Source organism: Mauremys reevesii, linkage group 21 (genome assembly GCF_016161935.1).
Source record: "Mauremys reevesii isolate NIE-2019 linkage group 21, ASM1616193v1, whole genome shotgun sequence".
NCBI classification, from domain to species: domain Eukaryota; kingdom Metazoa; phylum Chordata; order Testudines; family Geoemydidae; genus Mauremys; species Mauremys reevesii.
The window spans coordinates 21,435,155-21,449,903 of NC_052643.1; the positions used below are offsets into that span (position 1 = coordinate 21,435,155).

Genomic DNA, 14,749 nt, shown 5'->3' on the forward strand with positions numbered 1-14,749 from the left:
CTCCAACACTTGTTCTTCAGTTCCTCCAAGCAGGGCCATGGCTTAGTACGCAGTGAAGCCCAGGCAGCAGTGCCACGGAGAGCTTTTCAAGCACTTATGCCCAAACCAGTTGACGTCAAGTCATCTACCAATGAGAACGCCTGATCTGTTATTTGGTATTCAAGCATAAGACGAGAGGGTAGGAATAAATAGTCAGTTTTCAGAATGGAGAGAGGTAATTAGCGGTGCCCCCCAGGGATCTGTCCTGGGATTAGTGCTGTTCAACATATTCATAAATGATCTGGAAAAAGGGGTAAGCATTGAGGTGGCAAAATTTGCAGACGATACAAAATTACTCTAGACAGTTAAGTGCAAAACAGACTGCAAGAAGTTACAAAAGGATCTCACAAAACTGAGTGACTGGGCTACAAAATGGCAAATCAATAGCATCCCCAGTGGGAAATGATCGTAACATGTTTTGTGTCCCTCATACTGCTAACTCATTATAAGCAAAAGCAGTGTTGCATGCAAATTAGCCATAAAGGATGGGTGATAATCAGTTACCCCGATGTCACAATGTCCTCAATTAAGTTACCCAAGCTTGTCTGTAGCCTATATAATCATAACAATTAGATACAACTGATTTAGTTTAATTACAACCTAATTTCTTCATATATAGCCTATGCACAAGATTCCAATTAATTTGAACCTATATGAAAAGTCTGAAGTGTTGGTATTATTCCATTGGTAATATCATTTGTGACCAAAAAAAGACTTTACACAGATAAGAAGTTTCTTCAGGATTAAATTTGTAATTAATTTTCACTCAAACCAAGTAACTTACTTACTTGTAAATTCTCTGAAAATACACTCTGTGCCCAAAGAGTAAGTAATGTAATTTGGAGAAGGATATGCTGGATTTTTTTTTTTTAATACAAAACAAAAAACACTGAATCCCTATTCTAAGTGCGAAAGAAAAGTCAGTCTTATGTATGCAGCCAGGACTGATGTTTCCATTATAAACAAATGCTTCCATGTTATCTACCAGTTACTTGCCTCTGCCCGTCAGAATAGTTGCTTGGACTGATTCTCAAAGCCCCAATGTCCCAGGTATTGTAATCTGCTTTAGCAGGTACAGGAATGAAAGTAAATGTTCCACTATTGGGTTCTTCCTTTCCCAGGGTGTAAAGATATTTCCATTCAGCCATCCAATTCTCTGAGTAACTCTCACCTATTGAAGGAAGGAAGAAACCCCTTTGCAAGGTGATAAAGAGCTCTTGACCACACAATGGCAATTACACTCTTTCACGTGTGTTTAAATGCAGAATAACAGTTATCAATAATATTATAAATTATTTATATTATGGTAGCTTTTGCAGGCTCCAATCAAGATCAGGACCACATTGTGCTAGGCACTGTATAAACTCTGAATAAGATAATGCCTCTCCTTACACAATACATACAGATTCCTGATTTACCTGTTTCTTGGTATCCCCAGACTTCTATATTGATACATCTAGCTGGAAATGTCTGGTGCATCCATGTGACAGTCAAATTTCCTCCAGTGTTGGGTGTGCCATAGTACTGCCACTTTGTGGCATTCACTAGTGTGCTTTTTTCTGCAGCTGACACTTTGCTGTGATGTACTGCATTATGGAACAGAAGATGATCATGTGTTAACTACTCATTTGCTTTCTATAACACTGGAAAAGTGGTTTTATTATAATTAAGGGGTTGGCACTATTTCTAGCATGAATCTTTATAAATAGAGTAACTATATAAAAGAGCCACTTACACCTTGGTCAGCATGCCAGGGCTTGCTAAGTTTGTCTCAGATGCATGCCCTACACATTACCAGACCAACACAAATAAGACCATTGTGCTACATAGGTAGCAACTCTCCCATGAAAGCCAAAAGGGAACAACCTTTAGCTAAGCTATGCTTTTAGCCCATAATATCTGATATCAGCAACATGAAATTGTGGAACAGCCTCAGCAATTTATGAGAGTAGGGAAAGCCTCTTTTCTCAAAATATAAAGTACAAGGATTGGTGAAAGCAACTTTTCCGAGACCAGCTAATATCACGGCCCACACGGAAAGAACAGAAGTGTCCAGAGGAGAAGGGTTATCCAACGTGAGGCTATGATCTGATGACTATGGGAAAGGACATGTAAACAACAGATAGACTGATAACCTGATAACCAAGTTGCAGAGTGAGGAAATGTGAGCCCACCGTCCCTGGAAATCTCAAGGGGGATGAGGCCACTCTCATACAGCAAAGGGGAGATGCAGTGGGCTCTTCCATCTTCAGCAACATAACCACTGGTTTCAATTTCCTGCTTGAACCTGTTAATATTGAGAATATAGTCTAGTGTGGCTATTGAAGGAAGATACTCTGTGCCTTATTTGGGTTTCATTAAGCAAACAGATAGCCAGTAGTCCATTGTAAGTCCTCCGTCTTTCCGTTTAGCAGTTTTAGCCTCATACTTTACAGTGATGGCCACGAACAACTTGTCACTTGATGACAAGTGACTAACAAACAATAGGGGGCATGGGGAGGAGGAGGATGAGAGTGACAATAAGATCACATGGTTACAATGGTTATGAATGGCACAACTTGACATTTCTTAATTATATAAACTTTATTTTTGATCATTTAAACAAATTCCTTGGCTAATTCTATACCCGTTAGAGCTCCCTTCACATTATTCCAAGCCTCCCTTATACACAGAGTGATGCTGGGCTCACCATTTAATATTTATTATTCTACTCAAAATGATTAGTTCACCTCCCCTCACCCCCAAAGTATAAACGATGCATTTAGCTCCCACAGATGATGGGTATGAGGTTAACTACACTGGTGCAACCGATACTGTAGAATGGCAAAGCTGCTGTTTATTCTGGTGGAGGTTACCTCTGCCTAGAACTGGGTCACATTCCACTGGTACAAATAATGGCTTTGCCTGTCTACATTAGAATTCATACCAGTATAGCTATACTGTACTGGCCGCCATAGGGCAAATTCCCAGTCTAAACACCACCTAATTCAATTTATGCAGACATTTATAAAATTTTGTGCATTCATACAAAATAAAATCTCCTGGGTTTTCTTCTGAAAACATTGGTGGGTGTGCTATTCTGTCCTCCCAACAAACACACATTTCCCGCAGTGTAGCAGTTCCAGAATTGCTGACATCATCATGATTCCCGAGGCTGTAAATGAGCCACTCTTAGCACTGCTGGGAAAGGAAGGGTTACACCTGGGCCTATATTTCCCAAAGTCCCAAGGGTGGAAGCAGGGGCGGCTCTAGACATTTCACCGCCCCAAGCAGGGCGGCATGCTGCTGGGGGCACTCTGCCTGCCGGTCGCCGGGAGGGCGGCAGGAGGCTCCGGGGGTCCGCTGGTCCCGTGGCTTTGGTGGACCACCGGAGCCGCGGGAGCAGCGGACCCTCCGCAGGCACGCCTGCGGGAGGTCCACCAGAGCCGCCTGCCGCCCTCCCGGCGACCGGCAGAGCGCTCCCCGCGGCATGACGCCCCAAGCACACACTTGGCGTGCTGGGCCCTGGAGCCGCCCCTGGGTGGAAGGGGCTCAGTTAGCACCGGCCATCTCCTGCTACTATCCAGCTATCGATGATTTACAATCTATACTAGAGCCACCATCAATGCACAATGAGGTGGAGTTGGGCTAGTAGCATCCTCTTTCTCTGGATAATTAGTACATCACCTATGTCATCTGCATAATCTTCACTGGCCCTAAGAAAGAGGATCCTACCTCCTATCTCACATGCCACAGCAAGATGTACTAACTGGACTCTTGGTCATGTCCCATTGCTTCTATTCTTGCACTGGAAAATTCCTATTTATTTATACATGATAACAGATGCCCTTAGAATGCTTCCAGATACAAAATACAAATCTCCAACAGAACTCCCATTCACAAAACTGGCTGTTTCTATATATACACACACAAGGAATAAATAAAAGGCCCATGATTTTATAATAAAGTAATCCCACAAAATTCAGTTTACTTATGAGAACACACAATTCTGGAGTATTCCTGAACTTTTAGAGAACAGACCAGTTCTTGGATGGACATGCCTATGCACTGACAAGAGATCAGGAAGATACAGGCAGTTTTCGAGAACAGGAATAAATTTGCACTCTTGTCTACAGGAGTCCTGTTCTACTCCACTTACCCACTGCTGGAAACACTTACTAACCTCAGATATGTGCAGCCCCATGTAGCATCACAACTAAAATCACACAGCTCACCTGCAGCTCACAACAGAGGAGGCATTAAAAGTCACATTTAAAATCTCAAAGTCCTTGCCTCCCATAAGGGACCCTGAGGACGGAGAGATCTGCAGACAGAATTCACTGTAATCAGAACAGCAAATCCCCAGGGACTTGCAGGCCCTCTGGCATGAGCAGTTAACCAGTTCCTCCCCGCATCGATGTGAACAAGAATCTTGGGCTCCTATTAAAAAAAACAAAACAAAAAACAAACTGGAATGACTTTGCACAGCTTCAGACCCTCTATAAGAAACAATAAAGCCTGGAAAAACAATAAGTAGGTTCCTTACCTAAAGGAACACTAGCAGATAATTTAGATTTAGGACCTGACACTCTAGTGAAGAAGTCTGTTTTATCCTGAGCACAAAGTAGACTTAAACCTAGTATAATCGACCACTAGTAGATTCCTCTTGCCTGGAAGAATCCCCTGGTGGCATAGAATTTCTACACCAAACCTCATCCTGTCTCCCACCTAGCATAAGGGGAGTGGCTGGGGAAAACTGGGTGTGGCTGGCATCCTTACAGCTCTGTGATTACCAATTTCCAGAACAGTCCCTTGGGGACTATAGGCAGCTAGCATAGCTCTAGGTAATCTGCTCTGATCCATGGCAGGTCAAAACCAGTCCCAGATTCTAAAAGTGTCTTAAAATCACCTCCTTTCCCAATCTGTCCTTTAAAATTTAGTTTGGTTTAAAAAAAAAAGTTTTCAAAGTATTGGGCAGGAGCAGGACTCACTTTTAATCCCCCAATGATGGGGGCAAGGTGAGGGGGAGGGGGGGATGAAGACCACCTGCTTCCAGTTCATCCTGCTTCCTTCAGAAAATAAATCTCTATAGTTCAACTCTTTTTTGCAGGGTGGGTAGGGAAGAAAAATCTGCTGGCCCAGCAGACAAGACAGGGACAAAGGTGTCACCAGTTGAGCAGTACAGGCAACCTTCTCTCCATAAAACTCTTTTCCTGATAGAGGTGGTCCTTCCTGCTGTTTCCCCATTTCCTTCTGGTGATTAATTCAGCCTGTGGTGAACCTTTTGTATCTACCACCTATCTTTCACACTGTTAATCATGAAGTAGTGTTGATAAGGCTGGGGATTCTAGCATAGATAGGTGGAGTTATTCTAATGTGGCTCCAGTTTTTCCTTTGGAGAGGTTCCTATTTATTCAGCCTCATGTCTTATCCCATCACTCACACTTCCTCTGTTTTGACAATGGCAGTTTCTACCACCTGTTGTCTGTTTATATGGGTGAGAAAAGTATGAAAGTCTGCCTGTTCTTCTTGCCTACCTACAAAACACAAATCCATGAAGATTATCTCAGGGTAAAGGTTAGGAACAGCTGAGCGTCTACTAATCTGGCTCCTAAAATCCAAAGATTATGCACCTGTGGGACTCACAAGCTAAGCATTCCCCACCTATCTTGTCTTTAAGCCTGATCCAGTAGACAAGTTCAGGACATGTCCAAACCCCAACAAAACATCTGAAGGAGATAGTGCTCCCTTATAATCTTTAGCCTGGTGGTTAGAACACTCACCCAGGATGTGAGACACTACTGGTCAAATATTCCTTCTGCCTGAACTGTAGCAGATGATCTCCCCGCTCCCAGGAGTGTGCCCTCATCCCTGGGGTAGTTTGAGGTGGGCCATTGTCAATCACTCCTGTTGAAGTTGTTCCACTGTGTATAAATATATAACTATTCATAGGAGCAGGGGGACTGAAACCTGGGTCTCCCACCTCCCAGGCAAGTGCCCTAATCACTGGGCTTTAGACATTCTCACACTCTTTCTGGTCCAGTGAATATTTAATTATTTATAGAGATTCATACAGACTCAACCCAGAATGTGCAGTGGTTAGGGCATGCTGCAGGTAGGTAGGAGACCCAAGTTCAAATCTCGGTTCCACATCAAGCAGATGGGGGATTTAAAATCTGAGTCTCCCACATGCTGGGTGAACACTGGTATAAAGGTTATAAGGGGGCACTAACTCCTCCATTTTTTGTTGAAAAAGGAACTGTAGCCTATTTAATAGATTGGTATATTGATTAATCTCTTTGAGCACAGTGGTCAATAACGGGTTCAGTTTCTTGAGGACTGTAGCATCAGGAATATTATCATCAGTACTGCTAAAATTAGAGACCCTAGGGCACATGAAAAACAACTGCAATTTATCTCAAGTCCCCTTATTAGCACATCCACTAAGCAGATAAAGCAACAAAGAATCCTGTGGCACCTTATAGACTAACAGACGTTATGCTGCAGAATGTCTGTTAGTCTATAAGGTGCCACAGGATTCTTTGTTGCTTTTACAGATCCAGACTAACACGGCTACCCCTCTGATACTAAGCAGATAAACAATCCCACAAACACTGCAGTATAAACAGCAGATAAAGTGAAAGAGTACCAAGTGTTTAGCTCTATGACTAGCATCACTCACATCTCACATTTCCTACTGGGGGACCATGGACTGTCGGTAATTATCTTCCTCATCATCATCTTTATTGTCATCATCATCAGTGGTTGTCATCCTAGCATCTGCCAGGCAACACCTTATATCCTGAGTTATGCTTACACCTATGAAGCCTCATACATATGCATATGGGTTCCAACCCCTTTTTCCTTATCCATACTTCCACACCCCACTAATTTAGGGGTTTCCCACTTTTCATTGGTTATTCTCTTAGTTCCCCTTACTCTCGTTAACATATATGTCAATGAGCTAACATAGCAACTTGAGGTTATTACTATGGGGCATCTTACAGTACTAACTGGCACACAGCAGCAAATTTTCCAGTCTATTGCTGCATAGTTTCCAGATCATCATCACTTACTATAATTTTACACTTTACCGGTACAGGTACCTTTTGGTCAACTAGTTGCACTAACCTGTTTCATGCCTAAGGCTTTGTGTGCCTAAACTGAATATTTTACAGGCCTGGGGCCTGTAGGTCCTATGTTATAACACTAATTATTATATTTCACCTCTATATCCTAAATATACTTAATACATTTTATTCTTGGCTACAGAAAAATCTAGTTGAGGCACCTAAATCCAGGAGAAGGTTCACACGGTGAATCCCAAGTGATTCACAGTGGAAATAAATCTCTTCTTCAAGGCTGGAGTTAGGCACTTAACTCAGCATTTCTATCAGGTAACTTAGACAGTTCAATACTCAGTATGCAGATTTTTGTGAATCTCATTCTTGGGTGCCCAACACTCCCCTGCATTATATAAGTAGCCAAGTGTCTAACTCAAGATTGCAAATTCCACTTGGTAGAAGGGTGCTTAAAAGTTAGGTCCTGCAATGCTGAGTGCTATAGTGCCTATGTCTCCTTGTGAATCCCACCCTAAAAGAGTATGACAGCCATAAGTCACTTCCTGTTCTGGAATGCAGACCCTATAACATGTTTGATGACATGTCTATGGATAGCAGCTTTAAATTAATTTTCAGAATAGTGAAACCAAATACTAACTCCAGATGGAAAGCTAAAGTAATTGTATGTTGTTACTAGCAAGTTAAACAATATCAGGGAATTGCCTCACAGTAAAAACCATTTCCACTAGCTTATCATTCATCTGGCTTTGCAGAAATACAAATACCGTCTTCTATAAAAATTTATAAAACTCCCCTATTTACAAAAAGTAAAGGTGTCCAAAAACACTCACCTTCCTCTGATGAGCAATACTGCAGAAAAGAATGAGGAAAGAGGAACAGATGCCAATGAGTTTCATGCTTTGCTCTAGATGCTCAGGAATTATTGATTCCGGGGTTGTTTTTTCTCCTGAAAGGCAGAACGTCTTTTCAGAAACACTTCTTCAGAAAAAAATGATTTCCTCAGAGTTCAAAGGTTCCTTGCAAACAACTGAGATAAGACAGACTGCTGGTGATGTTCCCTTCTAGAGGCCACACCTACATATAACCAAGGTCCAAGCAGAAAAGTATGAAAAATGCAAACACAGCAGATGCCCTTATTGCAGTACAGTAACTCCTTGCTTAATGTTGTAGTTAAGGACAGGCGGGGGAGGAAAGGTGGAGGAGTTGCACTGTCTGTAAGAGAGCAGTATGATTGCTCAGAGCTCCAGTATGAAAAACTGGAGAAAAGCCTGTTGAGAGTCTTTGGGTTAAGTTTAGACGCAAGGGCAACAAGGGTGATGTTGTAGTGGGCATCTGCTATACAGACCACAAGAGCAGGAGGAAGAGGTAGACAAGGCTTTCTTTGGACAATTAACTGAAGTTTCCAGATCACAGGCCCTGGTTCTAATGGGGGACTTCAATCACCCTGACATCTGCTGGGAGAGCAATACAGCAGTGCACAGACAATCCAGGAAGATTTGGAGAGTGTTGGGGACAACTTCCTGGTGCAACTACTGGAGGAACAAACTAGGGGCCGTTCTTCTCTTGACCTGCTGCTTACAAACAGGGAAGAATAGGTAGGGAAGTAGAAGTAGGTGGCAACCTGGGTGACCATAAGATCCTGGCAAAGGAAGAAAGGAGAGCAGCAGAATATGGACCCTGGACTTCAGAAAAGCAGACTTTGATTCCCTCAGGGACCTGATGGGCAGGAACCCCTGGGAGGCTAACATTAGGGGGAAAGGAGTCCAGGAGAGCTGGCTGTATTTTAAAGAAGCCTTATTGAGGGTGCAGAAACAAACCATCCCGATACACAGAAATAATAGCAAATATGGCAGGCGACAGGTTTGGCTTAACAGAGAAATCTTCAGTGAGCTTAAACACAAAAAGGAAGCTTACAAGTAGTGGAAACTTGGACAGATGACTAGGGAGGAATATAAAAATATTGCTTGAGCATGCAGGGGTGTAATCAGGAAGGCAAAAGCACAATTGGAGTTGCAGCTAGCAAGGGATGTAAAGGGTAACAAGAAGGGTTTCTACAGGTATGTTAGCAACAAGAAAAAGATCAGGGAAAGTGTGGGACCCTCAATGAATGATGGAGGCAACCTAGTGACAGATCACGTGGAAAAAGCTGAAGTACTCAATGCTTTTTTTGTCTCAGTCTTCACAGACAAGTTCAGCTCCCACACTGCAGTCCTGGGCAACACAGTATGGGGAGGAGGCAAGCAACTCTCAGTGGTGAAAGAACAGGTTAATGACTATTTAGAAAAGCTGGACATGCACAAGTCCATGGGTCCAGATCTAATGTATCCAAAGGTGCTGAGGGAATTGGCAATGTCATTGCAGAGCCATTGGCCATTATCTTTGAAAACTCGTGGTGACAGAAAAAAGGCAAAGATAGTGCCCGTCTTTAAAAAAGGGAAGAAGGAAAAACCGGGGAACTACAGACCTGTCAGCCTCACCTCAGTCCCTGGAAAAATCATAGAGCAGGTCCTCAAGGAAACCACTCTGAAGCACTTGGAGGAGAGGAAGGTGATCAGGAACAGTCAACATGGATTCACCAAGGGCAAGTCATGCCTGACCAACCTGATTGCCTTCTGTGAAGAGAACTGGCTCAATGGATATGGGGAAAGCGGTGGACACGATATATCTTGACTTTAGCAAAGCTTTTGATATGGTCTCCCACAGTATTCTTGCCAGCAAGTTAAAAAAGTATGGGCTGGATGAAGAACTATAATGTGGATAGAAAGCTGGCTAGATCGTTGGGCTCAATGGGTAATGATCAATGGTTCGATGTCTAGATGGCAGCTGGTATCAAGCGGAGTGCCCCAGGGGTCGGTCCTGGGGCCAGTTTTGTTCAACGTTTTTATTAATGATCTGAACAATGGGATAGATTGCACCTTCAGGAAGTTCGGGGATGACACTAAGCTGCGGGGAGAGGTAGATACTCTGAAGGATAGGGATAGGGTCCAGAGTGACCTAGACAAATTGGAGGATGGGGCCAAAAGAAATCTGATAAGGTTTAACAAGGACAAGTGCAGAGTCCTGCACTTAGAACAGAAGAATCCCATGCACCGTTACAGGCTGGGGACCCACTGGCTAAGCAGCAGTTCTGCAGAAAAGGACCTGGGGATTACAGTGAATGAGAAGCTGCATATGAGTCAGCAGTGTTCCCTTGTTGCCAAGAAGGCTAACGGCATATTGGGCTGCATTAGTAGGAGCACGTCCAGCAGATCAAGAGAAGTGATTATTCCCCTCTATTTGGCATTAGTGAGGCCACATCTGGATTACTGCATCCAGTTTTGGTCCCCCCACTACAGAAAGGATGTAGACAAATTGGAGAGAGTTCAGTGGAGGGCAACGAAAATGATCAGGGAGCTCGGACACGTCTTACAAGGAGAGGCTGAGGAACTGGGCTTGTTTAGTCTGCAGAAGAGAAGACTGAGGGGGATTTGATAGCAGCCTTCAAGTACCTGAAGGGGTTCTAAAGAGGATGGAGCTCAGCTGTTCTCAGTGGTGGCAGATAACAGAACAAGGAGCAATGGTCTCAAGTTGCAGTGGGGAGGTCTAGGCTGGATATTAGGAAACACTATTTCACTAGGAAGGTGGTGAAGCACTGGAATGGGTTACCTAGGAGGTGGTGGAATCTCCATCCTTAGAGGTTTTTAAGGCCCAGCTTGACAAAGCCCTGGCTGGGATGATTTAGTTGGTGTTGGTCCTGCTTTGAGCAGAGGGTTGGACTAGATACCTCCTGAGGTCTCTTCCAACCTTAATCTTCTATGATTCTACGTTCTTGAAAAATGATACTTTAAGCAAAACGATGTTAAGCGAATCCAGTTTCCCCATAAGAATTAATGTAAATAGGGGGGTTAGGTTGCAGGAAAAAAAATTTCTCCAGACAAAAGAGTTTTTTTAAACACACACACACACACACACGTTTTAAACAAAACAATTTAATACTGTACACAGCAATGACGATTGTGAAGCTTGGTTGAGGTGGTGGAGTCAAAGGGTGGAAGAGGGAGGGTATGCCTTGCTTCTAAATGATAAACTAGGGGTTAACACGTTATTAATGTAGCCTCACCCTCTACAAGGCAGCATGGAGGGAGGAGACACAGCATGGCAGAGAGAGACAGAGGCACACACCGTGTGTGTGAGTGTGAGTGTGAGAGAGACACACACACAGACCATGTACACCGACCCCACTCTAAGTACACTGCCTTTTAAGTAGATCAGCACGTTGATACAGCAGCTGCTGCCAGCATGCTCCCTCCATCGTGAGCCCTATCGTGTCCCTCTCCCCGCTCCTCTGGGGATATGAGGTACATGAGCAGAAGGGGGGGGGGCAGTAGCAGGGGGAGGGATACACCCTGACATTAGCACCCTTCTTCCCCACACAGCAAGCAGGAGGCTCCCAGGAGCAGCTCCAAGGCAGAGAGCAGGAGCAGCACTTGGCAGTGCGGGGGAGGGACAGCTGAACTGCCTGGCATTGATGCCACACAGGGAACTTAGGGGAGCTGATAAGGGGGGCTGTCGGTCCATCCTGGTTCCAAGCCCCCACCAGCTAGCTTCAACGGGCTGCTCTTTCTGCAGCCTGTGGACATAGCAGGCAACTGCCAAACAATGTTATAAAGGAGCATTGCACAACTTTAAACGAGCATATTCTCTAATTGATCAGCAACATAACTAAAAAGTTATTGTATCTCCTTAATGACTGCTTTCTGTCAAATAATCTTGCCTTTGTGGCTTAAGACTTCCTGGTTTAAAGTTCACAAGTTCAGGATCACAGACAGTGACAGAATATACCCGCGTCCACACCCTACACACTGTTGTAATAATCTTTGTACAAAGTATCTTCTGAACACTCATAATTTGCTGGTCAATACTGTCCTGATAAAATATGTGCAGCAACACTGTATATGAAGTGTTAAGATTCCACCGTATGGAGATCTTGACACATGTTCCAAACTGAGGCTGGCAAACATGTCTGTCAGGGAATGTGTGCTCTGCTTCATTTGTATTTAAGCAGTCAGAGTCACCAAGCACGAAGGGAAACAAAAAGAAGCTCCAACAGATGAGGGAAAACAGCAGGGAATATTCTTTCCTATAAATGCTCTAGCTCCTGAGTTTCAGCTGGAAATGTTTTCCACGATGGGGACTGACACTATAAAAATGAAGCCAAACACCACAAGGCACCCCCCTCCTCTTTATCTCTCTGTCCATCGATTCACAGCACCAGAAAGAACAAAGGAAGCAGACATGGAACTGGGGAAAGGGTCCTAATCTAGGAAGTTTGGGCAGTGAAAATGCTGAAAGCATATAATGAGAAACTTTGCTTGACTTTGATATAGTTTGTTAAGTTAGGCACCAGTAGCATTTTAACTTTATTGTTTTGTAACCATTTCTGACATTTATGCCTCATTATTAGTATTCACTTAAAATCTCTCTCTTTATAGTTAATAAACTTGTTTTATTATCTAATCCAGAGTGTTTAAATCAAAGTGTCTGGGAAACTCCATTTGGGGGTAACAAGATGTGTGCATATTATTTCTATTAATAAAATGACAGACTATATAAAGCTTGTATTGTCCAGGCGAGGACCGGGCAGTACAGGGCATACATTTGTGGAGGAAAATCTATGACTGGGGGTGTGCTGAGGTCATGCTGCAATATAACCAAGGTTAGTAGGAAACAAGGTGTTGCTGGCTGGCTGTGGTACCCACACAGACATAGCTGGGAATTACTTACATACTGGAAGCTGTTTGTGAGTGGTCCAGCCTGGAGGCTACAGCAATAAAGCAGTGTAAAGGGCACCCCAGGTTAGAGGACGGGATGACATAGCTACTCATTAGTCTGAATTGTACCCTGGGTATGTCACAGGGACATGACATACACATTTGTTTTATACCTTTATATGAACAGACAAATAATTAGCAGTACTTGTACTGAAAGGGACTGGATGCTGACATTAGATTTGTCTTTGCCAGGTACTGATCCATGAAGGATATAGTGAAACTGTGTTACATGTTTGTAATTGCCTGCTAGTCAAAAGTAATAGGTGTTGGGAGTAAAGAGAAAAAATTTCTAAAGCAACAATAGAGCTAGAACCTTTAAACAAAGTTTTAAACAACCATTCTGACAGCAATTATAAAGCGCTTTTCATTAAGAACTATTGCACAGTGGCTCATATGTATTTTAAAATTTAGTTCTGTGTGGGACAGGACAACGGGCCCTGGATCATCTGGAGAATAAAAACATTCCCAAGCAACTTTCTCAGTCCACCCCCCTCCCCTTAGGGTGACCTACTCCAGTGGAGTAGTGTACCTGGCTCTCTCAGGAGACTATCACCTTTTCGCCTTCACTTTCTAGTGAGTGATGCAAAGCCGTCTTTTCCCAGGGATTCAGTTTCAGAGGTTGTGTCCACATTATTGCCAGTGCTAGCAGTCAGAGTAATTAATGAGCCACAACCTCACCTCAGATTAGCTATGCAGCACTGTAGAAAGAGCAGTAAATGTCCATGTATCTTTTCAGCCTGCCACTAGCATGATGGGTCCTCTGAAGGGACTGAGTTCGTGGCAGTCTGGGTCAGCGCTGCTCCCGCTCACCCGCTGCACCCGCAGTTCACGAGACGGGGCGGGGGCGGGGGGGAGTCAGAGAGGCACCATATCCAGCGCGCACTCAGGGACTTAATTTCCGGTCACTGTTTTTGTTTGTTTGTTTGTTTTTGGGAAAGACGCTTTATTCACGGTCTGGCAGACACAGACGAAGTGCCAGACGTCGCTAGGGCAGACAGACATTGCTGGAGGGGGGTAGCACACAGGACTGCGGCCCCTGCATGGACTGCTGATCACCCCCCCGGGGACATTCAGCACAGATCCAGATGGGCCCTGCGCCCGGCAGGCGCTATTACCCCATGGACCAGCTCAATAGAACTTCCGGCGGGCGGGGGTGGGCGTGGCTATGGCCGGCTGTGACGCTCCGGGAGAAGATTGGCGCTCAGGGCTGGAGCGAGGCGTGAGGAGAACAGTGACCGTGCGGCCGCGGTGCACGGCGGGAGATGCGGTCCTCGCCCCACGCCCGCCCGCTTGGAGGTTTCCTTGCAGGCTCCAGCAGGGGCCCGCCTGTCGCCCCCGACCCGCCGGCTCGTGTGCGCCGGTGTTTGCAGGATCGGGGCCAAACCCTTGGCCCAGTCTGTAAAGGCAGATTTTTGCCTTTATAGGTCAGCGTCCTTTGGAATCACTGGACAGTCAGATTTGACTGGTCAGGGCGCGGGTCAGGGCGAGGGTAGGGGTTTGGGGTAGGGGGGGGGTTAGGGGTGAGGGTCGGGTTAGGGTCAGGGTGGGGGTGGGGGTGGGGTGGGTTTAGGGTGAGGGTGGGGTCGGGGTTGGGTCAGGGTCAGGGCTTAGGGGTGAGGCTGAGGGTGAGGGTTTAGGGTTGGGGTTAGGGGTCAGGGTCGGGGTGGGGTTAGGGTTTAGGGTTTTTTTCGGCGCGTAGGGACTAGAAAATTAAAGAGGAGCTGCCGCTAGGCGTACACAGGAGGGTCCGGGGGGGAGGCGTATCGCCCCCCTGTGCGGAGCAGCCCCGTAGGGGAGCTCCAGCTTTTTCGAGCCAATTCGGTGCATTCTCCTGTGTTT

General features: G+C 44.9%; 1 protein-coding gene across 10 annotated transcripts in view; it reads right to left on the minus strand.

Annotated features, from left to right (window-relative positions):
* Positions 1-14,060, minus strand: part of LOC120387653 (sushi domain-containing protein 2-like) — a 67,842-nt gene extending 53,782 nt beyond the window's left edge. For 5 of the 10 annotated variants that reach the window (XM_039508599.1, XM_039508598.1, XM_039508603.1 and 2 more), the window contains exons 1-5: positions 5,010-5,258; positions 4,254-4,458; positions 2,175-2,326; positions 1,458-1,625; positions 1,036-1,210 (exon numbers count right to left, since the gene is read on the minus strand). In XM_039508599.1, the coding sequence (XP_039364533.1) occupies positions 1,036-1,210; positions 1,458-1,625; positions 2,175-2,326; positions 4,254-4,458; positions 5,010-5,079 (770 nt within the window). In that variant the 5' untranslated portion in view covers positions 5,080-5,258. Of the gene's footprint in view, positions 1-1,035; positions 1,211-1,457; positions 1,626-2,174; positions 2,327-4,253; positions 4,459-4,564; positions 4,701-5,009; positions 5,259-13,588 lie in introns of those variants that run through there. The other 5 variants (XM_039508602.1, XM_039508600.1, XM_039508601.1 and 2 more) reach the window with 5 other exon arrangements.
* Positions 14,061-14,749: the final 689 nt, after the last annotated feature.